Raw genomic sequence first — 19,757 nt, forward strand, 5'->3', positions numbered from 1 at the left:
TCTCTAGGTAAATACTAGAGCAAGGGCTACTCATGCAAAACACAATTAGACATAAATAATTCCATACCCATACATCAAAATTGATTATGCATAAGAACATTAACCTCAGACACTCCAGTCTATCCTCCATTTAACTGCAAACAAGCCATCCATTCTCAGCCCTCTGTCATTACAGAATAATACTGCGCAATTTCATATGAAATCCCAGGCTTATCGCAATTATATTAATAAGGCCTCTGAACCCATTTTTTAGAATAATGCTCCTACGTCAGCACAAATTATATACTATCCCTGTCACCTGCCCCAACCAACACACAAAACTTCCCCTCACCTTCTGTGATCAATATAATTATCCAACATACCCTACTACCATCGTCCCATTCCTCAATGCCACTAGACGTCTTTAATGAACATGCTTATTATTTGGTTACTTAACCATTTACCACCTTCTCTTACTCTTTTCCCTTTCTGAGTAACTATGGCATAATGCACCTCCTTTCCCTTCACAGACATAACTTCTCTGTTCCCAAAGAATTATTCACTTTCCTCCTAAACATCTGATAACCGTTCCAAATCTGATCTCTCTTGGAATATCATTTTGTAAGGAAGTGGCTGTTGCCGAAAAGGCCCTATTCTACCTCTAGGCTGCTCTGTAGAAGTGGCACAAGGCAAAACATCTAGGAAATGTGTTTGATCCATATCACTCCCAACCCTTAGGCTGTGGTGAGATTGGTGCTGCTTGGCTAGCAAACCAACTGGGCCCATGCTGAGAGCAGGAAGACCCGCTCAAGCTCAGTCAAGGACTGGGCTTCACCTATACCGACTTCTTCCCCTGCAGGTTGAGCCTTTGCATTCTGAGGCCGGCAGGACTTAGGCGAGGGTCCTGCAGGGAGCAGTAAGACTGAGTCGAGAACCAAGCCAAGGTTAGGGCAGGCGGAGGTCAGACAGACAGGATCTGGGCAGAAGTCAAGGCAGAAGAAGTCAGTCCAAGGAAAGGAAGAGGCAAGAAGCAGGAGCCAGACAGAAGGACCGGAAGGAGGCAGGGTGGGAGCAGGAACGAGGCAAGGCTAGAGAAGCGATGTGCACTGCAGGCAGAGCATGGCAGTGGATCTGCTGCTGAGGCACTGGCTGGTTGTAAAGGACTTCATTATATACCTGGCCAGATAAGGAGGCTGATTTCCTGGCAGCCAGCACCCCAGGAAGTCTCCTGGCTGCCAGACCTATAAGAGTAGCTCAAGTGAAACAGGCAGTGCTGTACATGGCCCTTGAATGGCAGGAGGTGCGGGATGCTTTGACAGCAACACGTGGAGGTAAGAGGCATTACACACATGCCAATAAACGATATCCTCCTCTTCATTTAAAAGAAACCGAAACAAATCTGTAATGGTTTTGTGTAAATAAATTGCATCTTTAACTATCTTGTGTTTTTAGTTTGGTGGGAAGTTTTCACCTAGTGCTTCACTTTCACCTTTTATTTCTGTGTGCTAAAGTAACCAGCTTTTCATCTCCAGATTTTCTGTTTTTGCCATCGCTTAAATCTTGTGAGTTCGTATGACTCTTATGAATGTTAATGCATGAATCCATGGGATCTAAAACTCGGTTGTGTACGTGCCATCTAGGATCAGCAGGAAGAACTTCAAGTACATAAGTTTTTGTATTCACATTGTATTTTAGTTCAGGATTCCCCATTGCATCTTTGGGAACCTTCGTAGGCTGCGCCCGTATGCATGGTTCAATACATTTACTTCTCGGAGGAATTTAAAACATCTAGGCAGGCCGAAACGAGTGTGGCAGCAGCACGGTGCCAAACCACTTCAGTGTCTGTGTTCTTTGCACAGCACTTTTTATTTTCTCTTTTTTGAAGGGTTCGTCCTATTACCCTCTGGGCCTTACCCCAATTTATTCTTCTGTCTTCACAAAAAAGAGGCTGGTAGAGCTGACGAAGTTGACTTACCCTAGGGCCGGAGGCAGCAGCTGTCTCTCGCTACGAGAAGGACCAGCACTACTGCTGAGAAATTCTGCCATATGTAAGATTGACTTGTTCAGACCCCTGAAGTACTTTTCATTGCTGGTGTTTATAATTAAAAAAAAAAAAAAAAATCTTCTTGTGGACATTGTTCCCTTCAGACCCAGTTTCTTCCACTCCCATCCCCAAAGACAAGCAAATGCCATCATACAACGGTGCCGTGAGATTGGCCCGTACTCCTTTAATGTGGTGAATGAGCGTCCATCAGCTGGACTCCTAATTCTCTCTAGTTGCTTTACTGGTCCTCCTTGTTTTCTGTCTATGCTATCGGTTCCAGTTAGGATTGCTAATGGGCTCCATGGCATAAGAGACTGACTGAGTCTGTCCACGTTGTGCCCCCCTTATACCTGTTGACTTGTTCAAATTTCACTAAGAAAAAGCAGGGCCCACAAGTCCATAGCTGCAGCAGGGTTAGAACTAGGACCAGCTCACCCTGCCCCTTATAGTAAGGAAGTTGTTGGCAACCTAACTTTTACCAAGGACTGGTTATTTCCCGGGTTCCGCTCAGTAATTTCTCAAGCCTACCCAGAACGTACTGCATCTGAGCCCCCAGGAAACAGCTTTCAAGGCAATGCTTGTAGGTGGCCTTATAGGTTATACCTAGGGATGACGTTGCCTTCCACTAGCAGCTGCCCAACTGGGGAGGAAGGAAGTGCTTTTTCAGGATGCTGGGGAATTTGCCATCTGTGCTGCTCCCACGTCCTTTCCTCTTCAGTGGAGCATTTCTAAAGGAATGCAAATGTTCTGCCGTTAACCTGGATCCCCTTGCAACCCCTTATAACTGTCATTGAGCTGTCTCTCTCTAATCTTTCTTTATCCTGGAACCTTCCCCCTTATAACTACTTGGCAGATTGCATCTAATTTAATCTTGATTTTCAGGTTTGCCATAGATCGTTCACATAGGGCTTCATGGCCACAATTTGCACATATCCAACTGCAGAGGTAGGTTCCCTGGGGTGGCTGCACTAAGAAAACTTGCATGATCTCCCCCCAACATCATGGCCCCATGACCCATTGAAGGACTAGAAATGATAGTAAGTTAAAGCGCTCATATTATTCAGCAGCTGAGTACTTTTATTTACTGAACCTCCATATATGTTTGCCTGTTCCTTTTTCATAGACTTGGGGTGAATTTTCCAAACATTACGCATGTAAAAATTAGTACATATGCCTGTAATTAGCCTCTGCTCACATATTCTGTATTTTATAAAAGTCGAAAATGCATGGGTATTTTCACTTTCACGTGCACAAATATACGTTAGAAAGGGGTGTCCTGGGCAGGGCCAGCATTAATGCATGTAAATTGCTGTTTTTAAAAAGCTCGCACATAGTTTGGACAACTTATGTAATTTTACACCTAATTATCTCGCATAAATGATGTTGAACGTGTTTATTGAGTAGTACTGACTGGGTGGAAGGTCTGGGTGAACTGGATGGAGTGAGTTCTGGCTGAAGAACCAGGAGGGTCTCTATGATCTGGAGAAGGACTGAACAAACTGGTTGACTAATTGGTAAAAGTGGTAATTTTCTTGACATGCACATGTTTTAAAATACCCCGACTTGTGCGTGTAAATCCCAGCAAGTAAGTCCTACTTTATTTTCACGCATAAAATATACTGCGCATATATTTTTATGATAGGAAAAGTATGCACGCTCAATGCGTTGATATACTTTCTTTCGGTGCCTTGCATGCGTAGGTGCCTGTGTTGCTGGGTAGCGATGTGCGTAATTTGTAAATGTACGTAAATCATACATGTGGGTTATAAAATACTAGTTAAATCTGTTCGCAGCCGTATACTTGTGTATGCTGCTGCTTCACGCGTTTGTTTGAAAGTTATCCTCTTAGTCTCTACTTTTGGTGACAGATGGTCACCACCACTTAGCCAGCAGCAACGTTGGTAATGAGGGAAGAGATAGGTAGTTTGAGATACTAACAGTAGTGGAAAGTTTGGGAAACAGACAGTAGGGATAGCAAGGGAGATGGAAATTGGCTGGAAAATAGCAAAGTAGACAAGGGATGAAGAGAATTTCTATGGGCGAGACGTATATACCTGAGAAAAGCATTACTAACTATTCCCTCGGTCAAAACATCAAGACTAACCCAAGTAAGGGAAAGGGCGCTTTCCTTAGCAGGACCTACACTATGGAACTCCATGCCGGTAGAAATCCGCTTACAAAGAGACATCAAAACCTTCAGAAAAAATGTAAAAACATGGTTATTTAAACAAGCGTATCACAGAGAGAATAGAGAGTAGAACCCGAGGAGTATAGGATGCGGTCTGCAGAACATCCATGCACATTACCCTAATCTACACGTGTGTGTATTGTATTTTTGTTATACTTTCGTTCACAACCAAAGGATAAGATATAATGATTAATCTATTTTAAAGCTGTCACAGATAAGAACGGACACAAAGTATCATACCCACCAATTAGTATTTATGATGAAACTGTTACCATAACTTGATGGCACCTTTTTAGTGAATACAAATCAAGACATCTACCAACATTAATATTTGTGCCTTGTTGTAAACTTAGCTTAACAACGGTATAGAAAAGATTTTAAATAAATAAAAGCAGTAGATAATCTTCAGAGTGGAGACCTGACCCAAACAGTCAAAAATGGGATAGGAAATGAATGTTGAAAGTGCAGAAAATCCTGCCATCTTCAAAATCCATTTCTGCCTTCATACTGCTGCATCAGATAGCCATTCAAATAGACCAAAAGTGTTACAAGGGTATAACAGATCTACTCAAAATATCATTTGAAATCAGGCTACAGAAATGCTGTCTTGACTTTTTCATGCATCACCTCCAGAGAGTCCTCTCGCTTCCTCACTAACTTTCTTCCTTTGGGGGAATTACTAAAAACGTGGACTCCTAGTAGTGTGATTTCTTCTTGCAAGGTAAATACTTCCTTAAACAACATTCTGCAATTTTTAGAAAGGTAAAGGAATTGACAGGTTGCACCGATGAAATGGCAGGATGGGGCTCACAGTTATCCAGTGGATGACGCTGCCCACTTGCTGTTGTGGGAGAGCGTTACTGTTGTGAGGGTCTGGGAGAAGAGCTTGAAAGAAGGAATTCTGGCTAGGAGAGAGGAACTGTAAGGGAGTAGAGGGGTTGACCCGGGCTTGGAAGGTCAAGAGGGGACATGAGCTGAGAAAAGGGGATGCAAGCTACAAGAGGACCCGGGAGATCCATGCAGAAATGTTTTGGAGATACCTTCTTTGAGAGGCACCCATCTGTGTGAAACCAGGGATCATACTTTCGCCATTGCAAGCCCAAAAATGTGGAATTTTCTAAGAGCTGAAATTGACTGTAAGCGCTTTTGTAAGAACCTTAAAGCAGTACTGTTTACTGAGGCATTTGCCACATTGCAGGCCCACTGGAATTTAGTGTATTTATTTAATTTTTATTCTGCCTTTTTGGACACTTCAAAGCAAATTACATTCAGATACTGTAGGTATTTCCCTATCTCCAAAGGGCTTAGAATCTAAATTTGTACCGGAGGCAAGGTGGCTTGCCCAAGGCTGTGGGATTTGAACCCTGGTTTCCCTGGTTCATAGCCCGCTACTACTGAAGTCTTGTGTAGCAAGGTGCAATGTATTTGTATTTTATGTATGTTTAGGGATCTTTGTTTTCAGTTATTTTATTTTCCCTGGGAGTTTATCAGAATTGATTATAATGAACAGTGGAAAAAGTCATTGTTTCCACTGATCTTTTTTTCCTGATTTTGTTCATTATTTATCTATTTAAAGGTTTTATATACCGCGGCACGTTCCAAACATCACCTCGGTTTACAATAAACATAATTTAGCAACAAGCTTTACAATCAATTTGGAAAGAACGAGCATATATCGCATGAGGTAAAAGAACATAGCAGTAAATCAACATATATTACAATTGAATCTGGCCTAACCTCCTAGTAGAAACTATTTACAATTAGATACAATCAAGCAAATGCAGTAAGAGGAGTAAGGATTGGGATGTATTTGGAGTGGGGCAAGAAAATGAATGAACAACATTGTGTATTCAATTGATTATTACCAGAGTGAGATGATCTTGGAGTTAAATTGTGTGAAAGGAGAGGGGAAGGGGGGGACAGCAGTTTTAGTGAGAGGGTGGTCATTATGTATAGGCTTGTCAGAAAAGCCAAGTTTTTAAATTATAATTATAATTAAATTATAATTAAATTAAATTATAATAAACACTTGTAAATTCCTGAGGAAAATAAAATAACTGAAAACGAATGTCGCTATGTATGTTTGGAACTCGCTTAAAATTTTAAGTTAAAGTGAGGTAAGAAGTTAGAACATAAGAAATTGCCATACTGGGTCAGACCAAGGGTCCATCAAGCCCAGCATCCTGTTTCCAACAGAGGCCAAACCAGGCTACAAGTACCTAGCGATTACCCAAACACTAAGAAGATCCCATGTTACTGATGCCAGTAATAGCAGTGGCTATTCCCTAAGTCATCTTGATTAATAGCAGGTAATGGACTTCTCTTCCAAGAACTTATCCAATCCTTTTTTAAACCCAGCTACACTAACTGCACTAACCACATCCTCTGGCAACAAATTCCAGAGCTTTATTGTGCATTGAGTGAGAGAATTTTCTCTGATTAGTTTTAAATGTGCTACTTGCTAACTTCATGGAGGGCCGCCTAGTCCTTCTATTATCCGAAAGTGTAAATAACCGATTCACATCTACTCGTTCAAGACCTCTCATGATCTTAAAGATCTCTATCATATCCCCCCTCAGCCGTCTCTTCTCCAAGCTCAACAGCCCTAACCTCTTCAGCCTTTCCTCATAGGGAGCTGTTCCATTCCCCTTATCATTTTGGTTGTCTTTCTCTGTACCTTCTCCATCACATTTATATCTTTTTTGAGATGCGGTGACCAGAATTGTACACAGTATTCAAGGTGCGGTCTCACCATGGAGCGATACAGAGGCATTATGACATTTTCCGTTTTATCCATCATTCCCTTCCTAATAATTCTAACATTCTGTTTGCTTTTTGGACTGCTGTTGATGAAAAGAAGAGCTGGGGTTAGGGCTAGGCAAAGAGAACTTTATAAGAGGGAGAAAAAAAGTGGATTTGGTAAGGAGTTGAATGGGGGCTGATAAGGGAGATAAACTGAAAGAGGGGATAATGGAGGGAAGAGGCATGAAGGGGATGAGGTGAGAGAAGATAATGAACTGAAGAGAGACACTCAGCAGATAGAAAGAGATAGAGATATGGAGGAAGAATAACAGAAATGATAAAGAAATGAGGAAGACCAGAAAATAATTTTGTTTAGTGCTTGTGTTTTCTCTCATCTAGTATTATTCTCCTATTCAGTTATATGTTCCCTGTAAAGCCGGTTGCTAATTCTGTTATATGTAAACCGATGAGATGTTCCCAATGTTCGTCGGTATATGAAAGCTGTTAAATAAATAAAATAAAAGTACTAAAAGGAAAGGTAGGAAGTGGCCAAGAGGAAACGGCCAAGTGCAAGCAAAGATGGGATACATTCAAACTTCATATTTAAAATTGTTTATTTGGTGAAGTTTTCTTTGCTAGCTGGAATGGGTCAAGGGAAGGGTTATGCACGATCTTTTTGTGAAGAATTTCTCCCTGAGGTCGTTCTGGAATGCCCACAAGTTGGGAAACAGCCAGGAGTACAAAAGTTAAGCCAAGCTCCGGTTGGTTTCACACCATCAAACTCTTTATTCACAAGCAAAACCAAAATACAGAGTAGAGGGCACTTAGATCAGCAGTCTTGCAACAATCAACATATGCAGTCCTGGCTTCCTGCTTTCTCTCTGGGTCTTGCCATCATATCCAAGGCTGCAGAGATTCTCCCTGTCCCAGAATCCCTTGCTGGCTTGGCTCTTAAGGAGGACCAGGCCAGATAGCTGTGGCCGGTTCTTTAAGGTGTTCTGAGGGAATTTCAAATATACTCCCTCACCCGATTTAACAAGAAGCTTTATGCATAAAAAGTGCATACACGCTAGTGTGATTGCATTTAAATCCAATGTTAATGAAGGCATTAGCTTATTTCTGATCTTCCTGCTAGATCAGTCCTTTATCGGTAGGATTTCCCATTCAGCAGCTGATGGAGCCAAAGAACACAACTTTTTCCTGTGACATCATCTTTGGCTATAAGTGAGGTGTGGCCTTAGCTAGTTGACAATACTCTGTCTCCAGCAGTTGGACACTTGAGGATCGGTTTATCAGAATCTTCTCTCCTAGAGCCCAGTAGAGACTTTGGCCTGATAGCTCAATCCCGAAATAAGTCTTTTGGGCCTGATTTCTCCGTTAGTGCCCATCTCCAAAGCAGCTTACCTGGTCGAGTAAAACCTCGGCGTTTGATCCCTGGTGTCCTAGGGCCTTTATCGATCACTCCTGGCTGGGGGCTCCCAGGTCTTAGGACTTGGGTGAGTCTGGATAAGTTTGACCTTGTCTCCTAACTAGGCCTAGGCTCAGAATCCAAGACTCCCCCTTCTCTCTCTTTCTCTTTTTCTCTCCTCTTTATCTCTTTCTCCAGATACTGTTACCTGCATAAAGTTTAAAAAAACAAAACCCTGAAAGAACAGAGTATGCCAGTGTACAGAGCACTTCAGGGTTTGCCATTTCGGGGCCAGGAGAAATTACCTAAGGGGAAGGGCTGTGAGAAACCACTCAACTTGCGTTGAACCAGCACCCTCCTCCCCCCTCACTGCAGAGGCTGTGCTCATGATGGCTAGCAGCCATGAATAGGGGCTGCAGATGAGCAGCCTGTGGCACTCAAAACATTTCAAGTATCACGGGCTTCTTCTGCCTTATCTGCGATAGTTCAGATCCACCAGCATCAGAGGAAGCAATGGAAGCAGCAGTATCTCCTCTAGGAGCACACAGTAATCAGATGGTTTTGAGGATAGTGTTGGAACCCGAAATTGCAGAAAACAGTAAAATGTAGAAGAAATGGGAGGTGACTGCCTCATCCCTGCCTTCACAAACCTCTTGGAGGGGGGCCAGAAAATCAGGGTCCCTACTTTTGCCAATGTCACCTTTGCAGGAACCCCCTCTTGGAAAAGCTGACGGCCCAACAAGGAATATTTTTGACAAAATGTATTCTGTTAATGCGCCAGCCTTACTGCATAATGAAGAAACATGTGCATGATCTTCATCCACCATGCCCAGATTTGTGGACCATGCAGACCATTTAAGGATACCCCCTCCCCCCCCAAGTGGCCTCAAACTTCTCTAGCGGCTTCTGCCTGGACAGTGGTACATGGGGTCCAGTAGCTTTCAGAAAATGGCAGCACAAATAGTCTAGGGTGACATTTTACACATGCCATGTATGACTTGGATTAAGATCTCTTTTCAGGCAGTGGCCACAGTAGTCGCAGCATGAAGACTCCTATAGCTGCATAACTGGGCAGTGGATTCTGGGTCTAAGGCCCTCCTCTTTAAATTCACCTTTAAGGGGCGGGGGGGCTACTTTTCAGGGAAGAGTTGGACAGATTGGTGAAGGATTGAGGGGAATCCAAGCCAAAAGAGTCCTGAAGGATAGAGCCCATTCAGGGGCTTCCGAAGATTCAGGTCAGCTAAGCGTTCCCCTCCACAGACTGCTCAAAGGAAAGCATGTTCTTTTCAGGGTGCCAGGAAGCCTAGAAGCGATCCCTCCGAGATGGCAGAAGGCATCCAGCTGTGCCAGTGATGTACAGTAGGTCTCTCCCATGGTGGAATCAGTGGGCAACCGCCTTCCAAAAGCTTTCCAGAGAATGGACCAACAGCATTTCGGACCAAAAGGTCCTGGAGATTGTGCAGAGATGATATTTCCTAGAATTGGTCAACCCCGTTTCCAAGGTCTTTATGGTCTCCCCCTGTAATTGCAGATCAAGAGGGAGGTGCTAAAGGCTACTTAGTTATCGCTCCAGACCTTGGAAGCCCTATGACATGTTTCCATTGAACAAGGCCAGGGAAATTAATCAGTTTTGTGGTGCCAAAGAAAAAGGGTTCTTTTGCCTTGTCCTAGGCTTAAAAGGAGTCAACAAGGGTCTGAATGCCTGCCTTTGGTAGGCGTTAATTTCTGAAAGTAAAATGTGCGGCTTGGCTGCACATTATGCTTTCTGTATCGCGCGGGAATGACTAATAGGCCCATCAACATGCATTTGCATGTTGATGGGCCTATTAGTTTCGGGGAGGTTGGCCGTGCGTTTTTGATATGCTATTAACCCTTACTGTATAAGGGGTAAAACGCGGGCCAACAGTGCGCTCCATCGGAGCGCACTTTACTGTATCGGCCCATCAGAGTGGTAATTTGAATACTAAAGCTTTCCAGTACAAAGAGAGAGAGAGCTGTGTGATATCCTTTAAAAGCACAAACAGAGACTGGTGGACTTTTGTGCTCAGAAGCTCATGCCCAAGCCTCTCTTGTCATTTTTTTTTTTCCCATCCCTAGTGTGTACTGAGGCGCGCCGTCTTCTGATGGCGCGCTTCCTGCTGAGAAACCTGAAGCTTTGCTGCTCACTTGAGGATAAGAGGATGTGACTGGTGAAAGGCAATGCCCCGGAACAGAGAGAGAGACCAACAAAACAGCAAGAGAAGACAGATTCGGCCACCTTTTTAACCTGTTTCAAACCTGCAACACTGCGAGAGACCCGAAGGCGCTGGTTCCCGGCACGTGCAGGTTTAATGTCCACTAGATGTATGTTGCATTCGCAGCTTTTTCTTATGTACAGTATTTAGGGCGCTGTAGGTTGGACAGGGACACCTCGCCCCCCCTGCTACCGCTGTTCTGTATCTTGTATTGTTTACAAATGGGGCCTTTTTTTCTTTTTGTTAACTGACACGGCCATCAATACCCATCTGTTAGCTAGCAGGAATTTTTGCCGTTAGGAAGAGAAGCAAAATTACTGTTTTTATAAATTCAAGGTAATCCTTTGCTTCAGACTTCTCGAAAACGGCATGAGAAATGTCAGCAGGGGATTAAGGAAATGGATAGGTTTAGGCCTCCTTACCAACACCTCCCTGTGCATACTAAGCAGCTTTACAGCACTGTCTGCAGCGGGCCAGGTTGCCCTGGGATACGTAGCGGTTTGGATCGGCCTCGCCAGCGACACACGGCCTTTATCTTAAGAGACACGGTGGTGACTTCCCCCATTTTACTTCACATGGGGTTTGTTTCCTAGCAGTGTAAACCGGTTCTTTCTAAGAGTATTTGGGGGGGGGGGGGGGAATGTACTGATAAAATTCAGCTATTGCCAAGGGAGCTGCCAACAAGATGGCGCGTAGCCTGCGTGACGAGCCACACACCGAGACCGAAGGATACCTGGCACGGGCGTTCAGATATCCAGCAGGCTTCCGGAAAGTATCCGACGGGAACATTTTCCACAGAACGGCAAAGTTATAAAGGAGAGGGGCGTCCGTCGTCGTGCGCAGCTGAGGGGAAGGGAAGCTGGAAGGGGATGTAAGAAAAACACTTCCTCGATGATAGGGGCGCCTGGAGCAGGCGTCCAGCGGAGGATCTAGGAGCCGAAACCACGGCAGAAGTTGAGGATGAGAGAGAGAGAGAGAGACCACTGGGCCTTAGTGGCAGAGGGAGTGAGAAGACTGAGTGTAAGACCTTGACACAGCACAGGAGGTGACTAATTGCTTCTTTTCTGCCCACATCTCTGTCTCTCTATAAACGAACGCTGCCTTTGCAACAGAGAAAAGAGGCCACGTTTTATGGTGAACGTGATACCGCATGGTGAGATTGGTACAAGTGAAGGATGAGCCACGTTCGGAATGAACTTGTATTTTATTATTTTACTAAAGGACGGCACTTACATACAATATGTAATTAAATTGTTCTCAGCACGTTGGCAAGTGATAGCGTCTGACGATCAGAGTCCCTTTTTAAAGTAATACTCAGTCTAGACATCAGCAGGATCGGATGTATTACCTTTTCTTATAAAACTATGAAAAAGTGCCACGTAACAGAAGTTGGCTGCAGCAATCCAGGTGGGGGTATCACTTGTCTGATGTTGAAACTAAATGGTATTTCCTAATCTTCCTTTTTTTTGTTTCTTCCCCGTCTACACTGTCGATGCCATTTGTACTAGTCCTGAGTCTGGAACTGGACATAAATCAGGCCCAGACAGAACCCGCGATGGGCTCCTTCTCTATTAATCTTGCAAAAAGTGCCTTCTCGTGTCAGCTTCCCGAACCTCCGCCTCTCTTCCCAGTGGCCGGGGGACACCTTCGGCCATTGCTCACACAGCACTGGTGTTTCTTGCAGATGAGAGAGAGCGAGAGCGAGCGCTCAGTAAACGGTCAGATCTGTCTGCAGGAATTTTCATTTTCTTTTAATTATCGGTTTCTGCTGCTCCCGCTGTGAAGATGCATCGCCTTACAGGGAGCGAGCCGGGCCCTGCTGCACTTAATGCCTGAATATCCTCGTGGCCCAAGGCTGTTCTTTTGAGAGGGAGGGGGAGCAAGGTGAACTCAAAATCCTCATTACTCCATAAATTTGTTTGCTGGTGCACAGGGACTGCACTGTAGGTCCGTCGTATGTTAAGGAGGGCCCAGCCACTTCAGGCTAAAGTGTTTCTTGGCCTGAGGAAACGATGGTCAGATGTTAAGAGGGTAAAAAAGATTTTTTTGGGGGGGGGGGGGGGGGAGGACAGCGAGTTAACTTATTTTGAATGCTTCCTCAGCATTGGTGCCGGCTCCCAGGACCGGGGGCAAGTGGTGAGCAAAGAAGGGCAGCTACCCCAGGACACAAAGCCCTTGGGGAAGGGGGATGGGATAAGGAAAGAGGACTTGGGGATGAGAGTGGAGAGAGAGAGTAGAGATCAGCATGGGGGGCCCGGGAGGTGGGGGCGCGGATAGGCTTGCTTGCCTGCCCCGGCTGCTAAAATGCCTCGTTTCAGCTCTGCAAGCTCAGCACTGTAACATAGAGGTAGATCTTTAAAAAAAAAGTACCCGCGCGTATCTTATAAAATCCGGGGTCGGCACGTGCAAGGCTGCGCAAAATCGGCAGCCTGCCTCCGTTTCCTTCCGCGTCCCCCCACCTTCCCCTCCCTTCCCCTATCTAATCCACCCCCAGCCCTACCTTTGTTGTGCAAGTTACGCCTGCCGCCTCAGACACACCCCCGGCCTGCCAACACGCCCCCCACAGACACACCCCCGGCCTGCCAACACGCCCCCCACAGACATGCCCCCTCCCGCCCCTTTTACGAAGCCCCGGGGCTTTGCGTGCGAGGGGTAGCTTTTAAAATCTACCCCTTGATTTTCAGTTTTGTGCTGTGGCAAAACAGAGCTGGTCCCAAAGCATTGTGGGATGTGGTCGTCCCCCGTCCCCCCCCCTGTATTTGATAGGGAAAACATCTCATCATGCAGGGGGGGGGAACCCAGCTCTCTTTCATGTGTATTATAAGTCTTGATCCCGAACATTGGTTCCCAACCTTTCTCATGCCACGGCACATCCGGCGGTGGGGTTCACTTCATTCTGGCACGCCAAAGTTAATACAATTTAATAATTAAAAAAAAAAAAAAATCCAGGAAAAATTAAGGTTTAAAAATAAAAGGAAAAGCTTTTTGTTTTTCTGCAAAAACATAGTTGTAAAAGGTTAAAGTTTGTTGTCTATTTTGAAAACCAATAAAGATATATACAAAAAATAAAAGGAAAAGCTAGAAAAATGTACAAACTATATTTACAGATTAGATAGAATATAAGAGTAATTGGTTTTCAACAAATCCTAAAAATGTTCCGTTTATCAGAAAATCAATACAAATGATTTATTCTTACCCAAGTCTATGGGAGAGCTGGGCCTGAGGCACCCAGCACGTTTTTGGTTTTTTTTCCAGTCTCCTTCCTTCCCCTCACGCGTTATACACATACGAGCTGCCAGGTTTACAGGGGGACTGGGGGGACAGGAGCAGACCCTCCCCTCCTGTTCCCTGCACACCGCCTGGAGGGGAGGGGCTGAAGCAGGAACCAGAACGGCTGTCTGCTGCTAGCCAGGTCCGGTCCAGCCCAATGGCGCACTAATGGGGAAAGCCTGATCTAGCATAGGGAGGTCATGGGATGGGGGGCTCCAGGGAGGCAGACTCGGGAGCAAACGTCTGGGTGACGGAGTCAGAGACAGTAGCGGAATTCAAAAAAAAAAAACAAAACTTAGGATAAATCCAGAGGAGCTCCAGTGGTAAAGAAGCGCACACAGCAGGAGTTACAACCCCAAACAGCAGTGGCATGGCTGCGTTTGGGTAGCCTGTATGGAGCAGTGGATACATGCTTAGCAGCAGTGGTGAGTAATCTGCATGGAGTGGCCATGGTCTAAAACCCCATGCCTCGATGAGCATGGGGAAGTCGGGCTTTTTTTTTTTTTTTAATTTGGATAACAGCTTCTCTAATTTTGCTGGCTGGGCTTGGGTGTCATGTTGTGCATCGGTCTTATAAGATTCAAGTTGAAGACGAGAAGGCCTGCAGTGCCCACAAGCGGAGATGGTGGAGGCCTGCACTCAGTAGACTTTTGGCCCTGCTTGGGCCAGATGGTGGCGTGCAATGGTAGGAAAAGGGGTTGAAAGGTCAAGTAGAAGACAAGGTACGGGGGTTGGCTTGGTTTGGGGTTGCATATGGGAATCTTTATGGTCGTCTACCCCATGTGGAAGAATCCTAACTCGGCAGACTGGAAGGGCCCATTTAGTCTTTATCAACGGCTCTCGTGCAACCCCTAACCCTGGTTCCTCACGCCTCCTGCAGAACATGCAGCAGCACAGACCTCGGAGAGGAATAAGGTGCAAAGCAGCTCAATTTCCATTCTCGTCTTCAGGATGGATGTGGGGAGGAGATGACAAATCATTTCCTCCCAGCATTTATCTCGTTCCTAAACTCTCCCGGTATTCACCCCTTTTCATGTCCTTTCCCTCAGAAATATTCACACACACCCTCCCCCCCCCCCCCCTTTGCATGTCTCCTCTCCCCCAAGAATTCCCGCTCTCACTTCTCCCAATATTTACCACTTCCGACACTGCCCCCCCCAACATTCACCCTGTTCTGCTTTCACTCCATAAGAACATAAGAAAATGCCATACTGGGTCAGACCAAGGGTCCATCAAGCCCAGCATCCTGTTTCCAACAGTGGCCAATCCAGGCCATAAGAACCTGGCAAGTACCCAAAAACTAAGTCTATTCCATGTAACTATTGCTAATGGCAGTGGCTATTCTCTAAGTGAACTTAATAGCAGGTAATGGACTTCTCCTCCAAGAACTTATCCAATCCTTTTTTAAACACAGCTATACTTACTGCACGAACCACATTCTCTGGCAACAAATTCCAGAGTTTAATTGTGCGTTGAGTAAAAAAGAACTTTCTCCGATTAGTTTTAAATGTGCCCCATGCTAACTTCATGGAGTGTCCCCTAGTCTTTCTATTATCCGAAAGAGTAAATAACCGATTCACATCTACCCGTTCTAGACCTCTCATGATTTTAAACACCTCTATCATATCCCCCCTCAGTCGTCTCTTCTCCAAGCTGAAAAGTCCTAACCTCTTTAGTCTTTCCTCATAGGGGAGTTGTTCCATTCCCCTTATCATTTTGGTAGCCCTTCTCTGTACCTTCTCCATCGCAATTATATCTTTTTTGAGATGCGGCGACCAGAATTGTACACAGTATTCAAGGTGTGGTCTCACCATGGAGCGATACAGAGGCATTATGACATTTTCCGTTTTATTCATCATTCCTTTTCTAATAATTCCCAACATTCTGTTTGCTTTTTTGACTGCCGCAGCACACTGAACCGATGATTTCAATGTGTTATCCACTATGACACCTAGATCTCTTTCTTGGGTTGTAGCACCTAATATGGAACCTAACATTGTGTAACTATAGCATGGGTTATTTTTCCCTATATGCATCACCTTGCACTTATCCACATTAAATTTCATCTGCCATTTGGATGCCCAATTTTCCAGTCTCACAAGGTCTTCCTGCAATTTATCACAATCTGCTTGTGATTTAACTACTCTGAACAATTTTGTGTCATCTGCAAATTTGATTATCTCACTCGTCGTATTTCTTTCCAGATCATTTATAAATATATTGAACAGTAAGGGTCCCAATACAGATCCCTGAGGCACTCCACTGTCCACTCCCTTCCACTGAGAAAATTGCCCATTTAATCCTACTCTCTGTTTCCTGTCTTTTAGCCAGTTTGCAATCCAAGAAAGGACATCGCCACCTATCCCATGACTTTTTACTTTTCCTAGAAGCCTCTCATGAGGAACTTTGTCAAACGCCTTCTGAAAATCCAAGTATACTATATCTACCGGTTCACCTTTATCCACATGTTTATTAACTCCTTCAAAAATGTGAAGCAGATTTGTGAGACAAGACTTGCCCTGGGTAAAGCCATGCTGACTTTGTTCCATTAAACCATGTCTTTCTATATGTTCTGTGATTTTGATGTTTAGAACACTTTCCACTATTTTTCCTGGCACTGAAGTCAGGCTAACCGGTCTGTAGTTTCCCGGATCGCCCCTGGAGCCCTTTTTAAATATTGGGGTTACATTTGCTATCCTCCAGTCTTCAGGTACAATGGATGATTTTAATGATAAGTTACAAATTTTTACTAATAGGTCTGAAATTTCATTTTTTAGTTCCTTCAGAACTCTGGGGTGTATACCATCCGGTCCAGGTGATTTACTACTCTTCAGTTTGTCAATCAGGCCTAGCACATCTTCTAGGTTCACCGTGATTTGATTCAGTCCATCTGCCTTTCCATTGGCACAAATCAGTCTGGCCTGACTGGAGCTCCAGGTGACTTCATTGTCCTGTCAGCTGAATTTTAAGTGCTGATCCGGAGCAGTGCCCACTTCTGCCTCACGCCTCTGGAGAGCGGAAGAGAGCAAACGCCTCCACTCCAGGCAGTGGAGGGGGGGGGACGGGGACTGGGGTTTTACTGGCTTTTTTTTTTCTGCTCCGTTATGCTGCGACCTTTGCTCCAGCCCTTTCCCTCCCGTTCATCGCAGTGCTGCCCAGGGTTAGGAGGGTGAGAGCCACGTTTTGCACGTTAAAAGAGCCACACGTGGCTCCCAGTCCACATGTGGGCCACCCCCTGATCCTGCCGTGTCACTCTGTAGCCCCAGCAGCACATGCCTAGGCAAACCCTGCTGCCAGGAGCCAGCGCCAACACGTGGAAAGCAATGCAAGTTTTAACCAAAAACTCATCAGGCTGCTACCTCCATGGTTTCCTTTTCCCTTAGATTTTAAAGGAAAAGGGGAGGAAAAAAAGCTAAGGGAAAAAATATTCTTACCCCCTCTTCTCTTTAATATATATTTGGGACAATCCCAGTATGTTACTCTGCTGATGCTACCCATTGATACCCATTCCATACGCACAAAAAAAAAAAAAAATCTAATTTTTTTATTGTTGTTGTTTTTACTCTCGATACAGTAAGATAACGGTTTGCTAATGCTTTGGGATTTAAAAAAAATGCACACAAACCAGAAAGTGTACACACAGAAAAACAAGTTTATGCGCAGAAAACATGCTTTCTGCGCAGAGAGCGCGCCTGAGGGTTAAACTGTGCTGCGTTGCGTGCGCCTTTTTTTTTTTTTTTTTTTTTTGCGACACAGTAAAATGGTCCCCTAGGCGGTAAAATGGTTTGGTTAAAAAGCTGCCGTCCTGCCACCTAGAGCTAGGGGGCGCTGTCTTGCCATAGCTGTGGGACCTACTCACCTTTGGGCCCTGTTGTTACTCCTCCTGCCACAGCACCAGAAGAAGTCATATAAGATGTCCTGCTGATTCAAGCCAGGCAGCCTCCAGTACCAGTGCTCCCTGCCCAGCGAGCGTTTTTTTTTAAGGAATTTTTTTATTTTTTTTTTACTGCTGTTCAGAAGCCGCACCGTGCATAGCAGAGGAGCGAGCATCCTTAACGTGCCAAGAATGGTCATGAAATGCTTCTTTAGACAGGCTGCCATTTATTTTATTTTTTAAGGGACGTTTGGTACCTGAGGATTCGCTGATATGATCGTAATCTAGGGAAGCTGTTGCAAGCCATTCCCACAGAGCTCTGGTTACGGGAGACTTGGTCAGCCGCCAGCCTCGTGTTATCGAGTCGGAGGATTTAGATGGTAAAATGTAAGCGGGAAGCTTTGGCACATCCAGCGCTCTCTCTCTCTCTCTTGTTTTCACGGGCAGTTCCCCCCCCCCCCCCCCCCCCCCCCCCCATGAGCCGCTCAAGCCCGTTCTCGCTGGGTTCGGTGAAGCGAGGTCGGTGCCTCCCGCAGACGGGATTGCGCTGGCACAGGCACCCTTTTCCCTCCTCGTGTCGTCTTACGCCCCATTGCTCTTTTTCCGCAATGTCATAAAGTCTGCCTGGATCCAGCTTAGGCGGAGATGAGCTCTTATATGCATTTAATGCGATTAGAATTTGGCTCAGAAAGAAAATGTTGTTTGGGGGGAAAAAAAATGTTTAGTGTGCGAGCGTAGGATATTGACTCTGCATTTCCCTCTGTAAATGGTTCTGTGTAATCTTGAGCAAATCACTTCTGATGGTTTCTCTTGTTAAAAAAGCGTATTCTTTTGTTTTTTTTGTTTCTTGCAGGGTGCAATCAGATACATCTTCCCCTCTGGCTTATTTAATAAAAGAGCAAGGCCTATTATGAAGGTAATAATATCGCAAACCAAATGCCTGCATTCTTCCAGTCTCTCTCTTTTTAAAGACAGACCCCCCCCCCCCCTTATCTGTTTGATATGCTAAATATTTCTTGGGTTATCTTTACAGCATCCCCTGGAGGTTTTTCCAAAGCAGAGAGGGTGAGTGCAGCACCCAGAGCCTTCGCCCTGCTCGAGGGGCTTCGAGTGTTTAAACTCTGCCACAAAGAACTGTTTGAAAACTCTGATGTCTGTTACTGCGACAGGCCTGCATGTTCAACATACATGTGTCACGTGTGGACACGAAGCTAAATAAAGCATCTTGGTAAAGAAAGAGCACTGAAACATGTTGAAGCTGCAGCGTCCAGAAACCGTCCACCTCATATTAGGAGAGGGGGGTTCACAAACGTCCGCTACTCCTGGGACAATTCTGCACAGAAACATCTACATTTCTGCAATAAAAAAAACAAAAAAAACTTTATGAATTCTGTGCACAATATCCTAACACTCTGCAGGCCTTATTTGTTCAGATAACGCTACAATCCATGCCTTCGAGTAATAGTTAATTTATAATGCAGTATAGAAAATGTACTTAAAGATGCAAAATTTTGTTGTTTTTTTTGTGCAGGTTTGTCCCATCATGATACCTGGCCTCTTCAGCTTGCTCTCCCCTTATGGCTTGAACCCCCTTCTCCCATGCCTGATCTCTCCTCTCCTTTCCCCAGCTCGCTCACTGTCTCCCTCCCACTGTATAATCTATGCCCTACCAGGCTCAAGCCCCTCCCCAGCTCGCTCGCTCTCTCTCTGTGCTCCCTCCTCATCCCAAGAGCCTGATAGCTTTCTCTCTTTCTGCCTCACCTTTAGCAAGGACCCCCCCCCCACACACACCTTTCTCTTTGTCTGCCCCTCCAAGCTGAGGTGGGGGGCAGAGAGAGAGTCCCCCTCCCCCTTTACCCCCCCTGCAAGATCCCCCCCCCCCTAGCTTTTTTCTCTCTGTCTGCCACCTCCAGCCCTCTCCTTCCTCCCCCCCCCCAAGCTTGCTGTCTACCTCGCTCGTTCAGGCTCCACCGAACCCCCTCTCCCCCCCCCCCCCCCCAACTGCTCCTTCCTTCCTT

The 19,757-nt window shown here is 45.3% G+C and overlaps 1 protein-coding gene across 3 annotated transcripts in view; it reads left to right on the forward strand.

Moving 5' to 3' along the window:
* The window catches only part of MRPS9 (mitochondrial ribosomal protein S9), an 81,025-nt gene that overhangs the window by 25,317 nt on the left and 35,951 nt on the right, over positions 1-19,757 (forward strand). For 2 of the 3 annotated variants that reach the window (XM_029604843.1, XM_029604844.1), the window contains exons 3-4: positions 18,593-18,655; positions 18,773-18,803. The exons of the other annotated variant lie outside the window; for it this stretch is intronic. In XM_029604843.1, coding sequence (XP_029460703.1) covers positions 18,593-18,655; positions 18,773-18,803 — 94 coding nt within the window. The remainder of the gene's footprint in view (positions 1-18,592; positions 18,656-18,772; positions 18,804-19,757) is intronic. 3 annotated transcript variants of the gene reach the window in all.

The sequence above is a fragment of the Rhinatrema bivittatum genome, chromosome 5 (assembly GCF_901001135.1).
Source record: "Rhinatrema bivittatum chromosome 5, aRhiBiv1.1, whole genome shotgun sequence".
In the NCBI taxonomy this organism is placed as follows: Eukaryota; Metazoa; Chordata; class Amphibia; order Gymnophiona; family Rhinatrematidae; genus Rhinatrema; species Rhinatrema bivittatum.